The sequence below is a fragment of the Mus pahari genome, chromosome 1 (assembly GCF_900095145.1).
Source record: "Mus pahari chromosome 1, PAHARI_EIJ_v1.1, whole genome shotgun sequence".
Classification (NCBI taxonomy): Eukaryota; Metazoa; Chordata; class Mammalia; order Rodentia; family Muridae; genus Mus; species Mus pahari.
Genome location: NC_034590.1, coordinates 139,318,437 through 139,335,035, shown reverse-complemented (window position 1 = coordinate 139,335,035; position 16,599 = coordinate 139,318,437). Strand labels below are relative to the sequence as shown.

Sequence of the window (16,599 nt, the reverse complement as noted above, 5' to 3'; positions counted from 1 at the left end):
AAACTGGACTCCAAAAACTCAAATAAACCCATTAAAAAATGGGGTACAGAGCTAAATAAAGAACTCTCAACTGAGGAATATCGAATGGTTGAGGAACACCTGGAAAGGGTTTTTATGTTTTAGCATTGTAATTAAAATTATAAATTCACAGAGGATATAATAAATTTGACAGCCATATATACAGTCCCTTCATGTTTAGAAATCTGATACTTAACTTAGTAATTTCAAAAACTGGCTTCACATCTATGTGCATAGCCATAGAAACAGCCTGACAAGGAGCCTGCTCCCAGCTCATACTCTGCTCCATCAAGGGCTGCCTACTTAAACTACTTCAAAATGGCCAACATTGACTTTGGAAAATCCAGAAATGCAAATTTGATGTGTACTATTTCTTTTCTTCTGTGTTTTATGAATAAGGCAAAAGGCCTTTCCTAGTGACTACAGTGAAGATCATTCAAGCATTCATAGTTGGGGGCAAGCTCAGGGGTTGCTGCAGTCAAAACTAACTTTGCTCAATGTCTAAACTTTTAGAATTAGAATTACAGAGGTCAGTGGGTTGACAGTTTGATAACTACTGTCATGTTCCTTCTACAGAAGCCTCAGGAATACTTGTAGACGCAGTAGTTTTTTTCAGTCCCTCTCTAATCTCCAATCTCACAGTGCAGTAGACAACAGGTGTTCTCTTTAACCTGTATATGTTTACTTTTGAATAATATTTGTCTTGTGTTTGTGTCTTTGTTAGCCACTTGTCATCCCTAGGCATATCTGTCTTTATTCAGCAACATGGTTGGAGTTGTAACTGAATACTCAACTCTTGGATTCCTTTCAAGATTACTGACATTGAGTTCAGTGTTATTTGATATTTAATCATTATGTTACATTGTTTTCGTTTTTGTATGCAGAAAATTCTCTGCTTTAATTTTTTCTCATAGAAAAAGTATTTTCTTTCAAAAAATTACTATGTTACATTCATGTAAATTATTTGACAAGTGGAAGATAATGTATCATTGGCACATGAAATATTCTTCCATTTGTAAGAATACATTTATGCATTAGTTATAAATATTTAAGGAGGTTTATGGTATTTTATTGACACATAGAAACCATTGCCTGCAACTGTGTATTGTAATGAATATAGCATTAACTCTAGTATATGCTGTACTCTATTAATGACAAGTTTTGTTAAGCTCCCACATATGTTAGATGCCCTTGCCTGCATGGCTGGATCCTGGAAGCCTTACTGTGAGGCATGGGAGATTAAGAAAAAACAGCATAATTGAAGTATGTAGTTGGATAGACCGTACACTTAGCTGTAGATACACCAGTAGCTCAGATACTCCGCATATTTATTATACATATCATATCATGGAGGAAGGAAAGGGTCTCTGAAGTGGAGGAGTCTCAGGGAGCCATGAACATAAAGTTCCCTGGGATGCGGGAGCTGTGGTTAGTACTCTTTGCAAATACTGTTTTTAGCTGAAGCTCAATAGTTAGCCAACATTTGTATTCAGACTATAGAAGAGCCTTGCCATTCTCCTGAGTCTGACCTAGGAAGCCTTGCCATTACCCTGAATCCAAGACAAGGAAGGCCTTTCCATTACTATTAGCCCGAGGCACTAACATTGCCATGGGCATGTTCATGTCGTGGATGCTCAGTCATACAGGAGTGTTCTCCACCTTATCCATGAGGCTGTAGCCTAGGGCAGGTGCTTGAAACCACCAATATTACTCAACCTAAGGGGTACCTGCTCATGCATGCTGTGACTATAACCTTTGCAGCTTGAAGTATGACAGCAAACCTAGCACTTATTTATTTCCCTTTCTCTCAATTGCACAGACAGAAGATTCATTCTTACTGTCATTCTCATCTCAGCAGTCAATATTGTTTTCCTCAAAAGTTAACAACCTCCGTTTTAAGCTTCTTATGTTAAAGAGCCATTTTGCAGTAATGTGGTAGACTGACTTGTTGATGTCACTGTTCTTGTACTCTGGAGCCATTATACAACTTGGACTTACTGGGCAATAAGAGCTGCTTCCCATGTGGTGGGGGCCAGAGAGCAGATTTCATCACACTCTGCAGAAGAACATGTGGGATGAAAGTTGTTGATTATTTCTAGAATTTGCATTTCATATTTACAGTGACTGAAACTGCCAAGAAAATCAAAACTGTAGATAAGAGGAACTAACTGTTATGTGCTGCTTCATTTGACACTCAGACCAACTTAAAAGCCTTAAACATGACTATGTGGTTGTAAACAAGACTACAAAGGCTGCCTGTAACCTCCTAGACAGGAGGCTGAGACAAAAAGATTGATGGAGATGTCAATCCAAGCTACATAATGAGATGTGGGCCAGCCTGGGCTAAATTGTGAGATCCTGGCTTGTTTGTTTGTTGTCTTAAGGCATACTATAAATGAGTTTAGGTAGCTGAATAGCTTTACCTCTTCTTCTGTTTTTACAGTGATTAAAAAATAAATAAGAAGTCTTGAGTCTTTCATAAATTATAAATAACACTTTTGGACCTGTATTATAATAAATTTATTCTATTTACTCATAAGTTGTTTCATATTCTTTAATTCATTTTATCCTTGAAATAACTGTAAGTTAGTTAAGACTAAAAATACTACTTTCACTTTCCCTAGAGAAAACAATCTCAGGGAAATTGCTTATTTGAGGTTAAGAGTCAAATAGCAAAGAGCCAGCATCAGAACCCGAAGCTTCTGCCCTCAGATGTCAGCTCATGTTCTGTCACTTGCCAGCATGCACATAAGGAATCTGATAGATTTAAAACCTGTGGTTTTAAAAGGTTGAAAAATGAAGCTGAAAACAAAAGTTTAAAAAGCCTACTTGTTATTCTTTTATTTGCCTGGAATTTTATAATTGGTTATTATAAAATAAGGCTTTAATTTATGACATTTTGCATCTTTCTCTTGAGAATATGACAGTTTTAGCCTCCCCCCAAGAAAAATCCTCAGAAAAAGGCAACTGAGTAAAAACTGATATAAAACTGCATAAATACATACATTATTCTTACTGTGAGTCACAGACACCATATATATATATATATATATATATATATATATATATATATATATATATTTGAAGTATGAAACAAGCTTATTAGTTGATACATTTTGGTAAAGTTACAGTTTTATTTGGACTTATTTGTATTTTAATGTAAAGGAGTTTATTGTTATCATTCTATCAATATAGCTCATATTTCTATAATATATATCAAAAATTCATGCTTTAAGATTTAATAAGTTTTGTTTTGTTTTTTTGAGACAGAGTTTCTCTGTATAGCCCTGGCTGTCCTGGAACTCACTTTGTAGAGCAGGCTGGCCTCGAACTCAGAAATCTGCTTGCCTCTGCCTCCTGAGGGCTGGGATTAAAGGGGTGCGCCACCATGCGTGGCCGATTTAATACTTTCTTAAGTCATCTCTACTTCCTGTCTCTAGTGGGGGTCAAATCACCTTAATTTAAATGAAAATCACCGAGAAATTAGAGTTAGTACTTGCCACATAACTCCAATGAGACTGATGGCTTCAGGGAACGGCTAGTATTTTTATATGGAACATGGCACAAAGTTCATTCTATGGATCATTGTCATTTAGCAATGACAAATGTCAAACATCATCAATCAAATGTTCACTTTGAGTTAATTTTTCTTATACCAGGGATGATTGTTCAAGCTTTCAGAATTGTTTCTATTCAGCTCTCATCCACCTGTAAGTACAACAGAAGGGGCAGACATGGCAGTATGAGGAAAGGTCTAGAAGATCAGGGTCAAGTCTTAGAGAGCAGGACCTCTTTCTCACCACTGGAATGAGTTGAGCCAACTGCTTTCAACAATGAAATTGTTCTGTCACAGGTTTTATACTATAAAAGCCTATGCTTTCATTTAGTCTCCTAACTTAACTGCTTTCAAAAGTACTAACACATCGAACTGTAACCATGGTCACTAATGGTGGCTTCCTCTCTGGCCTTTCCCTTGAACAGCTCCATGGTTATCCGGGACCTAACCTTGCGAAGCGCTGCTAGCTTTGGCTCCTTTCACCTGATCCGGCTACTCTATGATGAGTACATGTTCTACTTAGTAGAGCATCGTGTTGCTCAAGTGACAGGAGAGACACCGATAGCAGTGATGGGCGAGGTAAGAGGGCCTTCATGGGCAGTTTCAGTCTACAAGGGACTGATTGTGTGTGTGGTTTCAATCACAGAATTTTAAGGTTGAAGATTCTATCATGTCAGTGGAATGTTTTGATCCATTACATGCACCCACAATAAAAACAACAAAACAAATAAAACTTTGAGAAACACAAGACATTAAAAAAAACTAGAAAGAAAGAAAGAAAGAAAGAAAGAAAGAAAGAAAGAAAGAAAGAAAGAAAGAAAGAAAGAAAGAAAGAAAGACTATTGATAGGAGATGAAGACCAATGTCTATGTAAAAGCTAACCCCCACCCCCACCCCCACCCCCCAAAACAAGAGTTAAGTCTATATTTTGTAGGCTCTTTCCTAGCCTTCAAGAAGGAAATGAATTGGGTTTGCTTCAGAACACTTATGATGATGGTAATGATGACTGACAAGTCTTACTGTGTTGCAAGCATGGTTCTAATCTTTTGTATGTGTGTGTGTGTGTGTGTTCTATTTTGCTTTTCATGTCTATAATAAAGCACTTAGCAATGTATTACAGTCCTCTGAAGTTAAATGATTCTTTTCCCCACTTTTATCAGTGTGCACCTAAGATTAGTGCAGTAAACACTGGTACAGGGTGCTCAGTGGTTCTATGGCTAGTAAACACTAGATACATTTTGCTGAACACATGATCTGACGTTTCAAGCCCATGCTCTTGATCACTAACGCTGTTTCTAGAATTTCTAGGTAATAATAAAAATGGCTTATCAACACTCTGTCAGAAAGCAATGATTCTTACAAGAACATGAATAAGAATTTGTTAATATATTGGGCAAAAGCTGAAATAATTCAGCTCTGGCTCATTTTATTACATTGAGTTAGAGTAAGCTGTATGTCAAACAGTCCTTTTTAAAATTTTGTAAGTGTATGAGTGCTTTATCTGTGTATGTCTGTGTACCATGTATATGCCTGGTGCCCAGGGAAGCCAAATAGGATGCCATGCCATATCCCCTAAGGCTGGTGCTGTAGACAGCTGAGAGCTACTGTGTGGGTGCTGGGGTGAGCCCAGGTCCTCTGGAAGAGCAGCTCATTGTCCTTAATGGCTGAGCTATCTCTCTAGTCCTAAATGTCCAGTATTTCTAACATTTTTAATAGTCATCTTTCCCATTTTAAAGATAGCATCCTTTACAATTTCATGATTTATACATCTTTGCATGATTGTCTAAATGATGCTGAATAGATATATGTAAGATGGAACAAGAAATGCTATAGCTTTTAAATAATAGACCAAATAATTTGGATGTTTTTTAAATTCGGCTATCTTTACTTTAGCTCTATAGATATCTTCTTACAAGATGCCCATTTGGAATGAAAGATTTCTTATCTCAGGGGTCAACACTTCTGAATAGATCTGTCTTTTAGTGCATTTAACATTTTGCTACACATCTTGTTCACTGGATCTTTACCAAAATGAACAAGATAATGAGAACAGGGATTCTTATTGTCACCATGTGGCTCCTCCTGCATGGTCTTTGCTTCCCTTGTGTCTCTAAAGAACAAATGTATGAGCCCATCTTGCTGAAGGGTTAGCTACCTCTTCACATGAACCTGCAGCCAGTAGGTGCTCTACAGAATTCAAGGGAGACACACTGTCAGCATTGGCACATAATCATTGTAATAGACACTCTTAGCTACATGAATAGGCTACAAATGAATAAGATAAATTACAGCACAATGCAAAGATATATTAATAAAATATGGGTGCAACAATAAGATGTAAATTAGCTTCTGTAAAATCAGGGCTCTAAATGTAATCCTAGTCTGTATGCTTATGCAGTTTGTAAGAAAATCCTTTTTTAGTATCTACATTAATTCAACATTCAGTCTATAGAGCAAGCCAAGGCCGTTTTCTCCATTAAACCCCCCCAGCACTATACTTCAGAGGCTATTCAGCTAGCATAGAGTTTGGGCCTTAATCCTACTATCTTATCTAAAATTACTTTGTATCTGTGGAAAGGAGATGGATTGTCAAGAAACAGAAAGTTGCCACCTCCCACCACCATCCACTCCTTCCACCCCCTGGTCACCAGCTACTTCATGTTCTTCTCATATATTTTCCTAAACTTACCCTCTCTTTGCCCTCTGTAATTTCTCTTCCCAAAGATCTGCTATACATGGTGGAGCATGCATGCCAGTAACCCCGGCACTTGGGGAATAGAGGCAGGGAGAGCACAGAATCAAGGCCAGCCTGATCCACATATCAAGTTTAAGGAACCAGTCTCTACTGCATGAGTATTGTGTCAATGAATGAGTGTGTGTGTGTGTGTGTGTGTGTGTGTGTGTGTGTGTGTGTGTGTGTGTGTGTAGAGAGAGAGGGGGGGTGAGGGGGGTGTGGAGAGGGAAGAGAAAGGGAGAGGGAGGAGGGTGGGAGAGATGGCTCAGTGGTTAAGAGCACTGACTGCTCTTCCAGAGGTCCTGAGTTCAGCTCCCAGCAACCATTTGTTGGCTCACAGCCATCTCTAATGAGATCCTATTCTCTTAAGTGTGGACTTTTACTTTTTGTTTTAAAGCTTACACAATGATAACTGCATGCTTCTCTGTGTGGTTTGTATAATTGAAGACGGGATGGCTGAAAAGTTAAGTAACACAGAACTTTTGAGTCAAAAGAACTGAATTTGGGACCATCCATGTTTCCATGTGTTGAGAACCAGACTTTTGTCTCTAAAATTAGTTGACTCATTAGTTAACAACTCTGATATGATTAGATATGACAGTAAACAAAATGAATTTTGACTCTGTCTTCAAGGAATTTTCATTGCAATGGAGATACATATGTAAAGGTTGCTTTTATTTCCTCTGATGATGGAATGAGATGAGAGCTATACCAAAGCTGTATGAATACATGGCTTAGGCTAAGCCTAGTGCATTTCTTTCTCTGTTCTAACTATCCCTAGGCCTAGGCTTGGAAGCTTTTAGCCTCCATACAATCGGATCTTCCAAGCTGACTGATTCAAACTGGCTTCTCTCAGCTTCTCACTGTTTGGCCTCAAAATAACTTTGGCAATGGTTCTAAATCTTCTGGCTTCTTATCCTCTGGCCTCAGCTGCCTCTGCTGACCTGCACTGAACTGCATGAAAACGACCCCAAATCCACTGCACTGACTTGCAACTAACAGCCTTTCTCAGACTGAACTTCTCTTAAATAACTTCTCTTTCCTATACTGTATGAACTGTCTTGTGAGAGTTGATCATATCCTATCTCTGACTATCCTATCAAGTATTTCTCTAATCATCACTTTGTACCTCAATTAGAGGTCACTTTCATACATGGCCGCTTCCTTCTACAAACTAATATACCTTAATGGTTTGCACTAATGGTGTGTCTTTATTCCAGCCAAAGGGATTAAAGGTGTGTGCCGTGTCTGCATTCCAGCCAGATCACACAGACCTTTGGTTGTGATCCCTGGCCAGTGCAGCCTTGTTGCTGGATTAAAATTCCTCTACATAAATATGTATTGAGTACTCTGTAACTACATAGCTACATATTCAGTGCTACAAAGAGAGGGTTCAGAAGATTAGGAGCTTGAAGCAAGGGACAGTTACTCTTGCCTGGGAAGGCCATATAAGGCTTTTTCAAGGAAATAATATTGAGATGAAAAATGAAATACTCCTGATTGGTTTGGTTTGGTTTGCCTACATGATAGAAAACAGGGTTTATTTACAGCCAGAATTTATGCAATTTTCACATGTTTATATAAGTATTTTAAGTGTGCCCATAAGCTCTCTGGCAGTGGTGAAGTTTTACTTGTAGGCTTAAGATAGACAAGTTACACCTGTCGCACACCTGTTACACCTGGTAAATGAAAATTTCAAAAACCATAAAGTACCCTGACAGGGCAAATTGAGAAAAAAAAAAAACCCTTTTAAAAATAATGTGGCTATTTAGAATCTGTTCAGAAGTCTGTGGTGTGTATGTCTTACATCATAAATGCACAGTTTGGTAACATTCACTGAATATGTACAGTTCAGGTTGCTTCATAAAATGATTCTCCATGACAGGCATTTTATATTGTATATTTAAAATTAATTATATTGTAATTATTTTTATCATGACTATACCCACATATTACTAGTTTCAAACCTTCTCAGTAGCCAGTGTTTCAAAAGGAAAAAAAAAAAAGATGACCGAGGCACAGCGCACCACAAACCTGGAGTGTGGGCTTTTCAAGCATGAGGCAAAGGATTGTAAGTTTGAGGGTAGCCTGTATTATAGTCATAAAATCCTGATTCAAAAAAAAATCTTGATTCAAAATCTAAGAGTAAAAACAAAATGATCCTCTTAATTGTTTAGTTCTAAACACAAATATGGAAAATAACCTACCTAATAATACCATCTGGGGAAAATATTTTCCAGATTCATTGAAGTTAATATATATTCAGAATGAAAGGGAGGGGTTAAAAAAAAAAAAACAACAACCTAAAAACCAAAGAGAAAGAGTAAGAATTCAGCAGACAGTCTTTAGAGAAAGTGTGGGCAGAGGGTTCCCTTTCAGAGAAGCCAAGCACAGAGCATGGGAACCTAACCTAACATCAGCCAAGGGCAGTCAGTGTCAGTGAACAGGACCTGGCGGGTGTACACTGGAGCTCTGCCTGGGGGGGGGGGGGTGGCAGACTTACTTTAAAGCATATTGTAAAAGCAGGACTTGTATTACAAGTTGAGGTTTTTACAGGGAATAAAAACTGTTTGTATAGCAGTAACTTAAGATGTATGGAGTACTTTTCAAAATCTACGCTGTCATTTATATAGAGCTTACCATAACTTGATAACATTTTAGTTGAAGTCATATCCTGTCACTTTGCTAGGTGTTCTGAGTTCACATTTATTATTACCCCAAACCTTGCAAAAGATGCATTGGTGTCAGCTGTCACCACTAAGGTCAGCGAGAGTGAAAGTCGCCCATCAGAAATGGCAAGTGCTAAAAGCTAACTGAACAAAATGTTTCCATCTCAGTGACCACTGCTGGTAATCCACACTTGTCTTTATCATCATAAAAATCACTTGCATATATTTTCCAAATAGGGACTATGTTATTAACCTTGTATCTATGCCATACATAATACCTCAAACATATCACCCAGACACAAATGCGAGTGCATGCCCATTCTCTCCGATAGCCTGTGTACCAGATCCCTAGTATGTACCATTGGATCCTTTTGCTCTAGAGCTTCCTCCTTGGGTTTTCATGGATGCCTCTTGATCGTCCTCCTGCCCTGTCTTTCCATTTTTCTAAGTTATTTAGAATATGCAAACTAAATGCGATATAACTTAAGAAATTTGCTATTGGAAACTGTATTAGAAAACAACAAATTATACCCTTCAGCTCCTTCATGCCCTGTTCCACCACACACACTCCAGTCCTAAATGATGGTTTGTTTTTTTTTTTTTCAGAACCTGTAGTTTGATTTCAGCTCTAGGTTTGCTTTTCTATATTAGTTCAGATGATCTAGAAGTAAACACTGAGTCTGACACCCTGGAGGAGCTGTGAAAAAGCCCTTCTTGTGTCCCTCCATCTACTCGATTCCTAGGATTGGCAGTTTGAAACCCTTCCAGTGTTTCCTACTTTTCTCCAGCTTCTTTCTGTTCCTTTTCTCTTTGCATATGAGAAAATTGCCTGCTTATTACAGCACAAGAGAAGGACTTGATCTTGATTGTATTATGAGTCCAAACCCTACCCTCAGGATCCCTGCCTACAGCCCACTTCCTGTGTTTCCTCTCCTTTCCTGCTGGCTCGTACCTACAACCTCTCTGTCCTTCCTCTATGGGAGTAGAGAGTATCCAACAATAAATACTGAAAAATAGTCATTCAGGGAGAAACAAATGATGAGAGGACAGACTGCCAACTTACAAAACTGCTCATTGGTTCTCGTGGGTCATATATAAGATGTGTTTACTCAATAAAGTTCCCAGGTCAAGTGGGCCTTCTTCTAGAATATTTCAGAGACCCTCTCCAAGGTGTTAGGTTCTTGCTTAAATGTTTAAGCCTAAATTGCTCAAGTGTGGAAAAGAGCAAAACTAGAAATTCAAGATTGTTTAAAACACTTGAACAACTGAAATAGTCACTGAGGACCTGGGTGACTCGTCAGCACATAGTCCTCTTCAGCAGTGCCTGTCACTGGGTCCTTTAGAAATTTTGACTGCTGGCTTCTTGGATACATACCACAAGGCAAAGACATAGCCACAGATTACACATCACAGCGCCACCTACTGACGTGTGTACCATACTCCATGATCCTGAGCCTACCTACCCCAAGGGACCCTAAGGAGTGTCTATTGTACTGTAGTTCTTTGTTGTTATGAAGGTGGTGGTAAACTACGTTGTTCAAAGTGGGAAAGGTCTTTGTGTTGTTTATTTCTTCCGTTTTGTGACAGGAACTTGCTTTGTAATTCATGTTGGCCTCCAGTTCATTGCAATCCTCCTTCCCCAGCCCTCTCAGTGCTGATATTACAGATGTGTGTCTGATTTAAAGTAGGAAAGTTATTTTCTTAAGGAAACTACATTATGTCATTGTTTTACTAAAATACAGCAATATAAGTGTCAGGAAAGATGTTCTCAACAAAAATATGGGCCATGACTGAAAATAGTGTAAGCTCTATAAACCTAACTCATATTTATCTTGAAGAGAACATGTTTCCACCCCTCAATCTCATTGTCTCTCCAGGTAATCACTGCTGGTATGGTGGTTTGAATAAAAATTGTCCCCTTAGGCTCTTAGGGAGAGGCATTATTTGAATGGATTAGGATATGTGGCTTTGTTGGAGTGGGTATGGTCTTGGAGTGGATGTGGCCTTGTTGGAGGAAGTGTGTCACTGAGGTGTTGAGGTTTCAGAAGCTCAAGCCAGGCCCAGTGTCACTCTCTCTTCCTGTCAACTGTGAATCCAAATGTAGAACTCTCAGCTTCTTGTCCAGCACCTTGTCTGCCTACAAGCCACCATATTTCCTGACATGATGATAATGGACTAAACTTCTGGACTGTAAGCAACTCCAATTAAATGTTTTCCTTTATAAGAGTTGCCATGGTTGTGGTCTCTCTTCACAGCAATAAATCACTAACCTCAGACAGCTGGTTATAATCAATCTACACTCCTTCTCTCCTGTAATAAATTAAGGCTATTCTTTGCTATTAGATTTTATATATGATCTCAGTGGGAACTAATCAGTTCAAGAGCAGGCTTTCTTTCTCTTCTGTACATAGTTTTTTATTTGCATAAAGCATGTTCTTCCAGTCTCCACCTAACATTTGCAGGACCAGGGGCATCATGTGTCTAAGTATTTCATACATTTTGAACCAACTGTAAAAATCTGTTCCATCTTTGTACTTTTAATAGATATAGCTTGATAACTAAGAACATATGGCTTATATTTAATGTCCCATCTCTTCCAATGTTCATGCCAGGAAATAGAGACACAGATGCAGCCAGCCTCTGCCCTTACATACCTCTCTTCTATTTCACTCTTCCCATTTTACCATGTGTGAACCCCTCAGGCTAATGTTCAGGATTTTTCTGCACCTTGCAAATGAGTTGGTTACACACCCACCCCAATGTCTGAAGAGGTTTGCATAGACCTGAGAAGTAACTCAGAGCCATTGGGCAGGAAATTTTGAGATTACAGAAAACAGCAGTATGGTAGCAAGGTAGATTGTAGAAGGGAACCAAGCTCTAAAGAGCAACCTCCACCTGAGGAATACCCCAGGGAAAGGCAAAGCAGGGCTCTCAAGTGGGCTCAGGACAGGGACTGCTCCCTGCTCTGGCTTTGGCCTGGTGACAGTGGTCAACATTCCTACATTTGAAACTATCCTTTCCAAAGCAGCTGTGGCCTGAATTGCCTTGCACCCCACTAAGCACACGCTCGCTAGTGACTGGTTTTTAGAGGTTTGAAACATTGTGAAGATATGTCTGCTACTATATCCCCAGGGAAAGAAGAGCATGGACAGTTAGAGTTGTAGGTTAAGTATGCTGCAGCGTGTGGGGATATATAGGCATGTTGCCACCGCCCCAGGCCAGCCTCAAAGAGCATTAGCAATGAGAGCTGCCATGGTATGGAGGAAAGTGACATAAATCTTTGTCTTTTTGTCAGTTTCAGTGACAACTCCTATATAGAAAGGCATGCGTATAGGAGAAAGCATCCAAAGAACCCAATACTTCCCCAATAAACATGAGTATTTCCTGCAGAATAAAGTTGAAAATTACTGTAAGTCTACAACTCCCCTGTCTCAGTTGCAAAACCCTGTACCAATGCTAACTGCAAGAGGGTTCTCATTTGGTAGATATTTAAGAAAAATAATGCTCAGAACACCTTAAAATTCAAAATTTAAGACCCATTTCTCCTCAATGAAAATCATCTGAAATAGTTACCACTACTTGACCTTAACCTTAGTTAACCAAACATAAAGCATTGCTGACCTTCATGTGACTTACAGACTCTAGAGTGCTCAAAATTCAAGCCAGTAACAGAGTGTTAAAAGACTGTGGCTCCGCAAGTTCTAAATCTGCCTGTGAACAGTTTCCCTACGTCTATGTGGGAAGGTTTAAAGGGCCATATTTCTTTCCTCACTTCTCAGAGTGGAAGAAGAAGCAATTGGCCAAACTCATCTGAGCCGCCCACCATTTCTAGTTGCTCTGTCTTCTCTGAAAACACTGCATATGTGTGCTGTGTCCATGTGTAGGCCCGGCCTTCTCAGGGTGTTTGTTTCCTTCATAAAGTTATTAATCAGTGTAAAACCATCAGTTCCAGCCCCAGTCCTACATAGAGTGTACAGTTCAGCAACTTCTAGCCAAAGTCTAACAGGCTAGGTCGGATTTCTACAGCCTCTTCAACTGAGAGATATTCAGCTTGAAATCATCCTCTAAAGATTACAGAACAAAATTTTAGGGTTCTATCCACAGTGTTGGGAAACTGAGTGTGAAGACATTCTGGTTTTGTCTCTGTTCTATGTTGTTTGACAAATGCACATATTTAATTGTGATGATAACCCTGTCTAATTCAGAGAAGAAAGTCGGGCCCTTGACGAGTGTAATTGGCTTATAATGGCAGAATTGTGATTTAAATGCAGCCATGCTGGTCTATAGCTTGTGTTTCCTTGTCCTGCTCCACTTACCACTTTAATTTAAATTGCATAGTTAAAACGCTACATTTATTCTTGCTTGAGTCTTAGTTCTGTCATCATCAAAATAAACCTAAAGACTATTTCTAGTACTATTGTGAGGGTTAAGTCAGGTGAACTGAAGGTGAAGTCATACAGTAAGAGCAGGATACAGCCTTGTCCTCCAGGCTCTTTCACAAGTCCCAAGCTGCATCACCATTGCAGCAACAAAGAAAGACCTTGGGAAGCTCACTTGTGTTAGCACCACGCTGTGATGTTGTGAGGTCTGCAGTGTTAGAGCCCCCCCAGAGGCCCAGTTGCTGGCAGTATGATGTAGACAGGGTAGATAGACAGACAGACAGACACATAGTAAGTATTTGATCTTAGTTCCATTCCCTTCCCTTTGCATTAGTTTATTAATATTGAAATTCTGTGCATTGCCCAAGATTGTATTGGATTGCCTTTTATTAAGATTTAGATTTTTTAATTGATTGTGTATTTATAATCTCAAGCAATAATTTGTATAATTAGACCATCACAACAAAGGTGAACTCGGGCACTAAAATAAACAGAAAAGATAACAATACATAATGCAGGCACTAATAATACTGTCTTGTGACAGAAAAATAGCCCACAGTTTTTGAATACTGAATCAAATAATCCATAGAATTATAAAGAATCTAGCAGCATTCTTTGGTATATAGCCAAAGTGATAATCAGAGACAAATTAATTCAGTGATTTTGAAAAACACAACCAACAAAATAGAATAGAGAAATAAGTCAATTAGAAAGAAAATGTCAGTGTTGGGGAAGGGCATTGATATAATTAAGTCTAGATAGTCATAGCCAGGCTCGAATTCAAAGTTAACTAAGAGGAATGATCGAAATGCTTTCTAAGTGCATATAAAATGGCAGCAGTAAGGGGAGAGTCTGTATGAACCTTATGTAAACTAAATGCCATTGTACTGCATGTCTGTAATCTCAGCACTCCTCGTGGAGGCAGGAAGCAGGATGTTCTAGGCCAGCTTCAGATAAATAGAGAGTTCAAGGCTAAACTGGGCTACATGAGCTCCTCTCTCAAGATGAACAAAAGGACAAATGAGCAAATAGAAACCATGTTAAGAGAAATGTATAGTTCTGTGGGTGCATTGGCACACGCCTTTAATCCTAGAACTCAGGAGGCAGAGGCAGGCAGACTCTGAGCTCGAGGCCAGCTAAGTAGTGAGTTCCAGGACAGCCAGGACTATAGAGAGAGGAGACCCTGTCTTAAAAACAAAAGTAAATTAGATCTGAAGATAACAACAACAAAATGAGAGAGAGGAGAATATGAGAGAATGAGAATTAATGTGCTTTTTGGTGCCTATTAGAACTTAAGGATCTTGGTCAGCAGTAACTAGCAAAATACATACCTATATGTATACATCCACATGTCTTCCCACATAGGTGTATGTGAAGTTGTAGCTCCTTCCAGCACCAGCCTACACTATAAGACCAGCATCCCCTTCGTCCTGAGTCTGTAGACTACCCCTGCAGTAATTGACCCTTGTAGAGGAGTAGGCTTTTGCAGTTGAGTTTTTAATCACTATGGCTTATCAGCTGCTGGTAATCAGGGTTGGTAGGAATGCTCACAAGGGTGTGATAACATTTATTGTGGTTTCTGCCATATACATGGCCTGTAGTCCTTTCCATGCCAGCAACTTGGCATCTGACTGTGTCTGCTATACAGTGTAGCCCTCATCCAATCATGGGGGGCAGAGAGGATTGCTAATAAACCAGGCTATCCTATCCCTTATAATATGGCTTTAATGTTAGAATTGCTCTCTAGGCCTTCATTGAGATGAAGAATTTAAGGGTGTTCTGGTCTTTTAGCCCACACATTTTAACATTCTCAATTTTAGCTTCTTCTTCGTTCACCAGACTGACTTCCTAGCATCACACTGAGAGTTTTCACTTCTGTGATCCTAATGAACTTCTTAGGCACACGAAACCTCTGCATCCAGGCAAGAACTACTTCTCAACTGCTTGGTCTCCATCAGGCTCATCCCTAGGCCTCTTGGAGACCAACTGAAGAGGTGCCCTGGCCATGTGCAATTTCCCACTCACTTCATAGCCATTGATGGTATCACCGTGAACTTACAGTCCCTCAGGGGGCCACAAGCTAGAGCAATTGTATATCCTCTTGGGCTTCTAGACCTTTCAGGAGAATCCAGTATTGTGGCCTCTGGTTAGGGTTTACAAGAAGTAGTTTCTCAGAAAAGAAGTCTTTTTCCTCAAAAACAACAGAGCAAGTCTGCATGTCGTCCATACCATGCCTGGTCTGTAACGCAGTCTACGTCTGACCTTACAATATTTCCTGTATATCTGGCTGACAGAATTTTAATTCCCATGTACTGAATGCCAGACATTTTCTACAAAAGTGTTTTTAAATCCCTTAATTTACATATTTATATTCCTTACTAAAAGGTGAAATTTCTATATCCCTCTCACTTTCCCACTCCCAAAATCTGTTTCTTCTTCATAACATTAAGATGGACATGCCTGACCTAATGTAATTCCACATATTTGCTATGATGTTAGGCCAATCAAATCACTGGTTTCCATAGCTAGAGAATAGTTTCTCTGTCTTGACACAGAGGTAGTTTGGTTTGGTTTGGTTTGGTTTGGTTTGTGAGGCTGAAATGAAGGAGTCAGTGCATATGTTTGATAAGCACGTGTTTATTCCTCACTGAGTGTGTTGAGCACTTCGAGGAGATTTGGAGTGCATTAGTGACAAAGTCCTCATGCAGGGTCACCTGTATTATAGTTATGAAACACACATTAAATGAATTAATGAATGAAGTCAGCACTGCAGGTTCCTGCAGACAGCCATGGGAAGCACATGGTGGAGCAGTTACTGGGAGCCCTGGGGATGAGGTACTTTAGGTGGATGTCAGGGAGAGACTTCTTAAAATGTATGGAGAAAGTGACCCATGAGGCAAGACCTTCCTGGAAAAAAGTACACCATATGCTGAACCAGCAATCAATACAGTCTGTACATGTCACATAGACGAGCAGTGGCTCCTCTCTGCTCCAGTCCTCTCTACAATAGGAAACTTCTGGAACTAGGGCTTTCCAGAACCCCAAGCTTTCTTGTCAGTTCCCTAGTTAGTTTCCATCCACACCTGCATTGCTTCTTTCTCTTGTGTGACTTCTTTGTTGGCCAAATACAGGTCCTTGTCATCTGCCTGCTTTCCATTCATCTGTGCTCTCAGAGCCCCACCTCCCATGTTCTTTCTACTGCTTCTGTGATCTTAAACCTGTACAGTTGATTTCCATTTTCTC

At 39.5% G+C, this 16,599-nt stretch overlaps 1 protein-coding gene across 8 annotated transcripts in view; it reads left to right on the top strand.

Annotated features, from left to right (window-relative positions):
* Rfx3 (regulatory factor X3) overlaps positions 1 to 16,599 on the top strand; it is a 249,943-nt gene that overhangs the window by 227,969 nt on the left and 5,375 nt on the right. For all 8 annotated transcript variants that reach the window (XM_021191879.2, XM_029544734.1, XM_021191903.2 and 5 more), the window contains one exon: positions 4,000 to 4,153. In XM_021191879.2, coding sequence (XP_021047538.1) covers positions 4,000 to 4,153 — 154 coding nt within the window. The remainder of the gene's footprint in view (positions 1 to 3,999; positions 4,154 to 16,599) is intronic.